The sequence below is a fragment of the Protopterus annectens genome, chromosome 10.part0 (genome assembly GCF_019279795.1).
Source record: "Protopterus annectens isolate FY-2018-M chromosome 10.part0, PAN1.0, whole genome shotgun sequence".
NCBI classification, from domain to species: domain Eukaryota; kingdom Metazoa; phylum Chordata; order Ceratodontiformes; family Protopteridae; genus Protopterus; species Protopterus annectens.
Genome location: NC_056744.1, coordinates 87157736 through 87169236, shown reverse-complemented (window position 1 = coordinate 87169236; position 11501 = coordinate 87157736). Strand labels below are relative to the sequence as shown.

Sequence of the window (11501 nt, the reverse complement as noted above, 5' to 3'; positions counted from 1 at the left end):
CATCCAAAAATAAAACCACTATCACACCAGTAACTCACACCAAACTCCTAGGTGTAGAAATTGATAATCTGAAGTTCAATATTCACATCTCTCAAACCATTAAGAACGTACACAAGAAACTAGGTTCTCTCTACAGAAACAAACAATTCCTGACTGCAAACACAAAAGCTACCATTACTCACACATACCTCTTAACAGTGCTGCTATATGCCTCACCTATTCTAACCAATCTCAGAAAAAACAACCTAACTAATTTCGAATCCTGTTATAATAAAATTGCCAGGTTCGCCACAGACTTCCTATCATTGGACATCCCTAAAAATACTAAACTGGCTAGAACTACCACAGCTGCTACTGTTTAATCAATTAACCTTTGCCCATAAAATCCTGTGTCAACCAGAAAAAAACCCCGCTCTCCAAAATCTTTTACAACAATACACCGACAATCGTTCTCTCTGTTCCAGCAACAAACTCCTTCTTGGTATCCCTAAGGCAAACAACTCAGCTGGAGACCCGCTCTTCTCAAACTTCATTCCCAAAATATGGAATAAACTACCAGCCTCTATAACCTCCATCTGCTCCATAGTACAATTCAAAAAACTTCTACAGTCATACTGAACTTGCTCCTGTCCTGGCTAGTTTCTGGTACACGTATGATCTCAGGTGCCTTCACCTTATCCATGTTCTACTACCCTCTTCTTTATGCAAATGGAATATATGCCTGTTTTGACATTGTAAATATCTACTTTATATGCCTGTTTTAACATTGTAAATATCTACTTTATATGCCTGTTTTAACATTGTAAATATCTACTTTATATGCCTGTTTTGACATTGTAAATATCTGCTTTATACGCCTGTTTTGATATTATAAATATCTGCTTTATACGCCTGTTTTGATATTATAAATATCTGCTTTATACGCCTGTTTTGATATTATAAATATCTACTTTATATGCCTGTTTTGACATTGTAAATATCTACTTTATATGCCTGTTTTGATATTATAAATATCTGCTTTATATGCCTGTTTTGACATTGTAAATATCTGCTTTATACGCCTGTTTTGATATTATAAATATCTACTTTATATGCCTGTTTTAACATTGTAAATATCTACTTTATATGCCTGTTTTGACATTGTAAATATCTGCTTTATATGCCTGTTTTGACATTGTAAATATCTGCTTTATACGCCTGCTTTGATATTATAAATATTTACTTTATATGCCTGTTTTAACATTGTAAATATCTACTTTATATGCCTGTTTTGACATTGTAAATATCTGCTTTATATGCCTGTTTTGACATTGTAAATATCTGCTTTATACGCCTGTTTTGATATTATAAATATCTGCTTTATACGCCTGTTTTGATATTATAAATATCTGCTTTATACGCCTGTTTTGATATTATAAATATCTGCTTTATATGCCTGTTTTGACATTGTAAATATCTGCTTTATATGCCTGTTTTGACATTGTAAATATCTGTTTTATATGCCTGTTTTGACATTGTAAATATCTACGTTATATGCCTGTTTTGACATTGTAAATATCTGCTTTATATGCCTGTTTTGACATTATAAATATCTGCTTTATATGCCTGTTTTGACATTGTAAATATCTGCTTTATATGCCTGTTTTGATATTATAAATATCTGCTTTATATGCCTGTTTTGACATCGTAAATATCTGCTTTATATGCCTGTTTTGACATTGTAAATATCTACTTTATACGCCTGTTTTGACATTGTAAATATCTGCTTTATATGCCTGTTTTGACATTATAAATATCTGCTTTATATGCCTGTTTTGATATTATAAATATCTACTTTATACGCCTGTTTTGACATTGTAAAAACTCTGCTTTATATGCCTGTTTTGACATTGTAAATATCTACTTTATATGCCTGTTTTGACATTATAAATATCTGCTTTATATGCCTGTTTTGACATTATAAATATCTGCTTTATACGCCTGTTTTACCATTGTAAATATCTGCTTTATATGCCTGTTTTGACATTGTAAATATCTACTTTATATGCCTGTTTTGACATTATAAATATCTGCTTTATATGCCTGTTTTGACATCGTAAATATCTGCTTTATATGCCTGTTTTACCATTGTAAATATCGGCTTTATATGCCTGTTTTGACATTATAAATATCTGCTTTATATGCCTGTTTTGATATTATAAATATCTACTTTATATGCCTGTTTTGACATTGTAAATATCTACTTTATATGCCTGTTTTGACATTATAAATATCTGCTTTATATGCCTGTTTTAACATCGTAAATATCTGCTTTATATGCCTGTTTTGACATTGTAAATATCTGCTTTATATGCCTGTTTTGAAATTATAAATATCTGCTTTATATGCCTGTTTTGACATTGTAAATATCTACTTTATATGCCTGTTTTGACATTGTAAATATCTGCTTTATATGCCTGTTTTGACATTGTAAATATCTGCTTTATATGCCTGTTTTGACATTGTAAATATCTGCTTTATATGCCTGTTTTGACATTGTAAATATCTACTTTATATGCCTGTTTTGATATTATAAATATCTGCTTTATACGCCTGTTTTGACATTATAAATATCTACTTTATATGCCTGTTTTGACATTGTAAATATCTGCTTTATATGCCTGTTTTGACATTGTAAATATCTACTTTATATGCCTGTTTTGATATTATAAATATCTGCTTTATACGCCTGTTTTGACATTATAAATATCTACTTTATATGCCTGTTTTGACATTGTAAATATCTGCTTTATATGCCTGTTTTGACATTGTAAATATCTACTTCATATGCCTGTTTTGATATTATAAATATCTGCTTTATACGCCTGTTTTGATATTATAAATATCTGCTTTATACGCCTGTTTTGATATTATAAATATCTGCTTTATATGCCTGTTTTGACATTGTAAATATCTGCTTTATATGCCTGTTTTGACATTGTAAATATCTGCTTTATATGCCTGTTTTGACATTGTAAATATCTACTTTATATGCCTGTTTTGACATTGTAAATATCTGCTTTATATGCCTGTTTTAACATTGTAAATATCTACTTTATACGCCTGTTTTGACATTGTAAATATCTGCTTTATATGCCTGTTTTGACATTATAAATATCTGCTTTATATGCCTGTTTTGATATTATAAATATCTACTTTATACGCCTGTTTTGACATTGTAAATATCTGCTTTATATGCCTGTTTTGACATTGTAAATATCTACTTTATATGCTAGTTTTGACATTATAAATATCTGCTTTATATGCCTGTTTTGACATTATAAATATCTGCTTTATACGCCTGTTTTACCATTGTAAATATCTGCTTTATATGCCTGTTTTGACATTGTAAATATCTACTTTATATGCCTGTTTTGACATTATAAATATCTGCTTTATATGCCTGTTTTGACATCGTAAATATCTGCTTTATATGCCTGTTTTGACATTGTAAATATCTGCTTTATATGCCTGTTTTGATATTATAAATATCTGCTTTATATGCCTGTTTTGACATTGTAAATATCTGCTTTATATGCCTGTTTTGATATTATAAATATCTACTTTATATGCCTGTTTTGACATTGTAAATATCTGCTTTATATGCCTGTTTTGACATTGTAAATATCTACTTTATATGCCTGTTTTGACATTATAAATGTCTGCTTTATATGCCTGTTTTGACATTATAAATATCTGCTTTATACGCCTGTTTTACCATTGTAAATATCTGCTTTATATGCCTGTTTTGACATTGTAAATATCTACTTTATATGCCTGTTTTGACATTATAAATATCTGCTTTATATGCCTGTTTTGACATCGTAAATATCTGCTTTATATGCCTGTTTTACCATTGTAAATATCTGCTTTATATGCCTGTTTTGACATTATAAACATCTGCTTTATATGCCTGTTTTGATATTATAAATATCTACTTTATATGCCTGTTTTGACATTGTAAATATCTACTTTATATGCCTGTTTTGACATTATAAATATCTGCTTTATATGCCTGTTTTGACATCATAAATATCTGCTTTATATGCCTGTTTTGATATTATAAATATCTGCTTTATATGCCTGTTTTGACATTGTAAATATCTGCTTTATATGCCTGTTTTGATATTATAAATATCTGCTTTATATGCCTGTTTTGACATTATAAATATCTGCTTTATATGCCTGTTTTGACATCGTAAATATCTGCTTTATATGCCTGTTTTGACATTGTAAATATCTGCTTTATATGCCTGTTTTGATATTATAAATATCTGCTTTATATGCCTGTTTTGACATTGTAAATATCTACTTTATATGCCTGTTTTGACATTGTAAATATCTGCTTTATATGCCTGTTTTGACATTGTAAATATCTGCTTTATATGCCTGTTTTGACATTGTAAATATCTGCTTTATATGCCTGTTTTGACATTGTAAATATCTACTTTATATGCCTGTTTTGATATTATAAATATCTGCTTTATACGCCTGTTTTGACATTGTAAATATCTACTTTATATGCCTGTTTTGACATTATAAATATCTGCTTTATACGCCTGTTTTGATATTGTAAATATCTACTTTATATGCCTGTTTTGACATTGTAAATATCTACTTTATATGCCTGTTTTGACATTATAAATATCTGCTTTATATGCCTGTTCTGTTTTGACATCGTAAATATCTGCTTTATATGCCTGTTTTGACATTGTAAATATCTACTTTATATGCCTGTTTTGACATTATAAATATCTGCTTTATATGCCTGTTTTGACATCGTAAATATCTGCTTTATATGCCTGTTTTGACATTGTAAATATCTGCTTTATATGCCTGTTTTGATATTATAAATATCTGCTTTATATGCCTGTTTTGACATTGTAAATATCTGCTTTATATGCCTGTTTTGATATTATAAATATCTACTTTATACGCCTGTTTTGACATTGTAAATATCTGCTTTATATGCCTGTTTTGACATTGTAAATATCTACTTTATATGCCTTTTTTGACATTATAAATATCTGCTTTATATGCCTGTTTTGACATTATAAATATCTGCTTTATACGCCTGTTTTACCATTGTAAATATCTGCTTTATATGCATTTTGACATTGTAAATATCTGCTTTATATGCCTGTTTTGACATTATAAATATCTGCTTTATATGCCTGTTTTGACATCGTAAATATCTGCTTTATATGCCTGTTTTACCATTGTAAATATCTGCTTTATATGCCTGTTTTGACATTATAAACATCTGCTTTATATGCCTGTTTTGATATTATAAATATCTACTTTATATGCCTGTTTTGACATTGTAAATATCTACTTTATATGCCTGTTTTGACATTATAAATATCTGCTTTATATGCCTGTTTTGACATCGTAAATATCTGCTTTATATGCCTGTTTTGACATTGTAAATATCTGCTTTATATGCCTGTTTTGATATTATAAATATCTGCTTTATATGCCTGTTTTGACATTATAAATATCTGCTTTATATGCCTGTTTTGACATCGTAAATATCTGCTTTATATGCCTGTTTTGACATTGTAAATATCTGCTTTATATGCCTGTTTTGATATTATAAATATCTGCTTTATATGCCTGTTTTGACATTGTAAATATCTACTTTATATGCCTGTTTTGACATTGTAAATATCTGCTTTATATGCCTGTTTTGACATTGTAAATATCTGCTTTATATGCCTGTTTTGACATTGTAAATATCTACTTTATATGCCTGTTTTGATATTATAAATATCTGCTTTATACGCCTGTTTTGACATTGTAAATATCTACTTTATATGCCTGTTTTGATATTATAAATATCTACTTTATATGCCTGTTTTGACATTGTAAATATCTGCTTTATACGCCTGTTTTGACATTGTAAATTTCTGGTTTAACTTTATATGTTCATTCCCAAAGAATATTTAACATGAATCACTTTGCAATATTAATTATATTGGAGAGTCACTCTGAATGTTGTCAATCGTACAAGTATATCTTTTTGTATCGTTGTTCTGTAGTTTGTCACTCATGTATTGTAGTTCAATTACTTTTGTATTTAATCTGTACTTCTGTACATTTTGTACTTTTTTCTACTTTTTTGTACTTTTTGTACTTTTATTTTTCAGAGCTTTTCTTCCTGGGCCACCACTGAAAATGGGCCTGTGTCCAGTCTGACTATCCCCAGTAAACAAATATAAAATAAAGTAAATAAAATAAATAATGTGCCAGTTGTGGGAGTTATGATGACTATGTATGTGCCATGGATGGGGGGTTATAATGAATATGCATGTGCCAGTTATGGGAGTTATGATGAATATGTAAGTGCCATGGATGGGGGGTTATAATGAATATGCATGTGCCAGTTATGGAAGTTATGATGAATATGTATGTGCCATGGATGGGGGGTTATAATGAATATGCATGTGCCAGTTATTGGAGTTATGATGAATATGTATGTGCCATGGATGGGGGGTTATAATGAATATGCATGTGCCAGTTATGGGAGTTATGATGAATATGTATGTGCCATGGATGGGGGGTTATAATGAATATGCATGTGCCAGTTGTGGGAGTTATGATGAATATGTATGTGCCATGGATGGGGGGGGTTATAATGAATATGCATGTGCCAGTTATGAGAGTTATGATGAATATGTATGTGCCATGGATGGGGGGTTATAATGAATATGCATGTGCCAGTTATGGGAGTTATGATGAATATGTATGTGCCATGGATGGGGGGTTATAATGAATATGCATGTGCCAGTTATGGGAGTTATGATGAATATGTATGTGCCATGGATGGGGGGTTATAATGAATATGCATCTGCCAGTTATCGGAGTTATGATGAATATGTATGTGCCATGGATGGGGGGGTTATAATGAATATGCATGTGCCAGTTATGGGAGTTATGATGAATATGTATGTGCCATGGATGGGGGGTTATAATGAATATGCATGTGCCAGTTATGGGAGTTATGGTGAATATGTATGTGCCATGGACGGGGGGGGGTTATAATGAATATGCATGTGCCAGTTATGGGAGTTATGGTGAATATATATGTTTGTCAGGGATGGGGAGCTGTCAAGAATATTCATATGCCAGAGGCAGGGGCTATGTTGACTATGTATGTGCCTTGGATGGATTACAGTGAATATGTTTGTAACATGGATGGGGGTTATGATGAATATACACGTGCCATGGATCTGTCTGTGATGGTATACAGTGTGTGTGTGTGTGTGTGTGTGTGTGTGTGTGTGTGTGTGTGTGTGTGTGTGTGTGTGTGTGATATGGATATGGAGTTGACAATGACTATATATTTGTGCCAGTGGTGGTAGGAGTACTGGGATATGTGTGAGTACCCCAGGTGTATTGTTATGATGAATACGTGTGTACCCAGGGAGAGGGCTATGGTAAATATGCATTTGATAGGATTCCAAGGAAGGTAAGATGAATATGCATGTACTACAGATGGTGAACTTCTGAAATTTCGAGCATATGGTCTCGACCATATGCATTTCGAGATTTCAGCCGTTCGACCTTCTGAAGGGGAATCGTGTGTGTGTGCGTGTGTGTGTGTGTGTGTGTGTGTGTGTGTGTGTGTGTGTGTGTCTATATATAGATATATATATATATATATATATATATATATATATATATATATATGTGTGTGTGTGTGTGTGTGTGTGTGTGTGTGTGTGTGTGCATTTGTGTGTATGTGTTACATTTAATCTTTATGTACTGGATTTTGAAAGAAAAGGGTCCTCAGTGGGCTAATAAAAGTTAAATGAGAAAAGCTGTCTACTACTGATTTCCAGAATTAAAAACAAGCACAATGTTTGGCTTTTCCAGTATATTAAGTCATATTATATTTTGAATGTAATTAATTTTTCTTCTGTAAGACACATTATCAGTTAATGTGACACTGCTCTTCCTGTTTCAAAACAACAAATCAGACATACTGTTTATGTATAACTACTGTGCCCACAGGAATCTTTCTGTAAGGCACTGCTCAGTCATTCCAACTTATGATATCTTTGTCATATGGGGAGTTTGTAACGGGTAAAAAAGGTTTCTTTGCAAATTTCACCAAACAAATAGAAAGGGGTAGTTCAAACCTAAAAGAAGGCGCCAACTGGACACCACATAGAAATCTTACCAGAAAGTATGTGGTAATAATCAATACAATTCGCTGTCAAACATCTTCCTTGTCCTCAAAAGGCATAGGGGGATTTATAAAGGTTACCAAATATACTTATAATAACTTTTTTGAGTGAATAGGCAGCAAGCATTGTGGTAGGCCTGTTCTTGAATTCAGTAAAGTTACCTCAAGGTGTTTACATAGTATACACCTTTGAGTTAACTTTTGTGAATCCCCGCAATGGGATGCAGCTTTTCTAAAGGTAGTAAATAAAATAAAACATTCATGACATCATATCTCTGTTTGTGTATGACATTACGTAAATTACTGGAAGTTAAAGGAAAGCTATCTTAACCAACCTTGTTTGGAAGAAACCTAGACCTGGATTAAGAGACAGGGGGTGAAAGACTGCAGAGCACTGGAAAGCAAAATCGCACAGTTTGGAATTAATAGGATGCACAGAAATGCATAAGTTGCATATGTCCTTGCATCCATAGTGTGCGCCTGTCATGTAGCATCAAGGAACATATCCTAATTACTGCCCCCCCCCCCCCCCGTACTTTCCATTCTGCAAACCACTTAAAATTTTGTGTAGAAACTGAAAGACAGTGAAAAGTATTGAAGGCATTACATGAATATGTGTGTGCCAGTTTTTGAACTGACTCTCTTAGAGTAACATGATACTGTGATGTATTCTATGTGGGCAAGACTGTAAATAAACTTAAACATAGGATTTCATGCCATCTGGCAGAAATCCGTTCTGGATGTAAAAATAATGCACTAGCCAAACACTTTGATCTTCATAAAGACACACAGGGTTTTAAGTTTCAGATCATGGATCGCACAGACATGGGTGATCTTGAAGGAGACATCTTGAATATGTTGGAGAAATGTGAACTCGTGTGGCAATTAAAGCTGAACTCTTTTAGGAAGCCTGGACTAAACTACTACTGTTCACTTAAAAGTGTGCTGGAACCTAGAAAATTGCCACATTGTTTACATGACTAATTTTATTTTATTTTATACTTCCAGTTGGTTTTAAATACCATGTTAAATAATTTTTAATTGAAATCTATATTTTGCTTCTATCATATGTTTTTTTTCTTTTTCTTATTCTTTTTTCCACTTTATTGGAAATGTATAATAACAATACTAGCTAATTATACAATAATATTTTGTAGATAGTTTTTAGGGTTCTTGTACGCAGACCTGAAGAAGTCTAGAAGGACAAAAGTAATCTTTGTTAAGAATAGGTTATGGAAATAGAACATGATTTGCAGAATGGATTTTCTGCATGCAGAGTGTATATGTATATATCTATATATATTTTTAGATTGCCAAATGGTGTAAGGTTTATATATTTCCAGCCATGTAGTATATTGTCCTGGATAATAATCACAGACTTAATAATCTGGTTAAATAAGAGGTACCACATCATATTTAATGTTATTTATAGTACATAAGGGTTATATTATTATGACAGCTACTATGTAGGGCAGGACCAGCTCAAATGTCACACTGATGGGGGAAGGGATGTGAATTTAACACGTATACACCAATAACACCACAATAAAACACTCCCTTGCCTGATAAAAAGTATATATATATATATTTTCGACTGGAAACAGACTGCCTACCCTGCTTGGATTACTTTTGAATATTTAGTAATTCTGTACAATATTTCAAATTATATATTTTTTATTATTTTTTTGACTTAGGACGAGTTTACGTTCGCTACTTCTACTACCATTATCTGATATGATTAATATACAGTGATTAACTAGATATATAGGGGTCACTATATTACAGACCCTTATAAATCAGAGCTCCTTAAGGATGATTATTTGTAGCAATATATCTTCCTTGCCATTGCTTACTTACTTCCAGAATTTTATTAGACATTTGACTAATTGGAGTAATTAATACATTTACTGTTCCTTTTAAAATGTGTTATGTTTTTGCAATCTATCCCTGCAGAATGGGAAATGTTAACATGAACATACAGTTTCCTGCTTCCTTTGACACAATAGAGGACTAAATTCAACCCTTTTTCTTGTTTTTTCGTTCCCCCATGAAAGGAGGAAGAAGAGAAGAAGGCGCCTGGGAGAGTTAAAATACCGAGTCATGCATTCAAGCTGCCAGTGCCGCCCCCTGGTGTAACGAAACGGCAGGTAAGGACTCTTCTTCTTTGGTAGCCATACTGGACACACAGCATTCGATTGTTTTAGTGTTGTGAGAAGCCTCGGTGTTATATACGTAAGTGTGAGTCCTGAGAATGAAAAGTTTGTGAATTAGATTAATCAGAATGAGGAATGTTAGAGTCAGAGTCTCAGAGTCATATCAGCCAGACTTTGTATTACTTGAAAGCACTGTACGTGATAAGCCTTGCATGACACACCCCCACCCCCAGAGTAAGTGTTTACCCAATGCGTCATATGGGAGACACCAAAGATGTGCTGAGAATTATTCTGGGATGTGTAAATATGAGTCAAACAGAGGGCAGAACTAAGAGCGACAATTTGGGCTACTAGGCACATCCTTCTCCACAGAGCTAACATTGTCACATAATGCTTGCAATTTTAATGTATCATAATGTCTGCTAGCATATGCATTACGTATGAGATGAACTGGGTCCTAACTCAGTAAGACTAAGACCTCTTACTGGTTCACAGATTTCTCTACTTACAATGTTATGTTTTTGCCTACAGCATTATACAATTTCATGCCATCGTGGCAAACATGTAGATTTTGTTATTATTAAAAATGTAGCTGGCATAATTTTCTTATTAGGATAATCTTACTTTAGACTCTGTGATAAAGAATGACACTTGAAGATTTCTAAGGTTTTAATTAGGATGAGGCCACAAACTGAACTGTAAAGACCTATATTTATTTTTATTTATTTATTTAACTTTGATGACCAGGGAATTCCACTGAGCCATAAAGAGCCCATTTTCAGTGAAGGCCCGAGGAGAAAAGCTCCAGGAGATTACATGTTACATGTTACAAAAAACATAGTTAATGAGAGTATAAAAATAAACATAAAGTCATATGCCCTCAGTAAGTTAGGTAAACATTGAGCATTGAAAAACAACAAGTAATAGTATTTGAAACTATAGTACCTCAAATAGTTGAGAGTAGATCAGTCCCTGGTAGGGGAGAGATCATCTCAGGTCATGGTGTAAGTAACAGTGATGGTAATTGGTGCAGAGTAGAAAGAGAGGGGGTTTGAGAGGGGGTTATGTTGGAGCATGACATGGGCATTCCCATTTGGAAGATAGATGAGTGAATAGCT

The 11501-nt window shown here is 32.6% G+C and overlaps 1 protein-coding gene across 1 annotated transcript in view; it reads left to right on the top strand.

Moving 5' to 3' along the window:
• The window catches only part of LOC122812967 (nucleolar protein dao-5-like), a 185826-nt gene that overhangs the window by 103916 nt on the left and 70409 nt on the right, over window positions 1-11501 (top strand). Inside the window, exon 8 of the mRNA XM_044085058.1 lies at window positions 10285-10377. Coding sequence (XP_043940993.1) covers window positions 10285-10377 — 93 coding nt within the window. The remainder of the gene's footprint in view (window positions 1-10284; window positions 10378-11501) is intronic.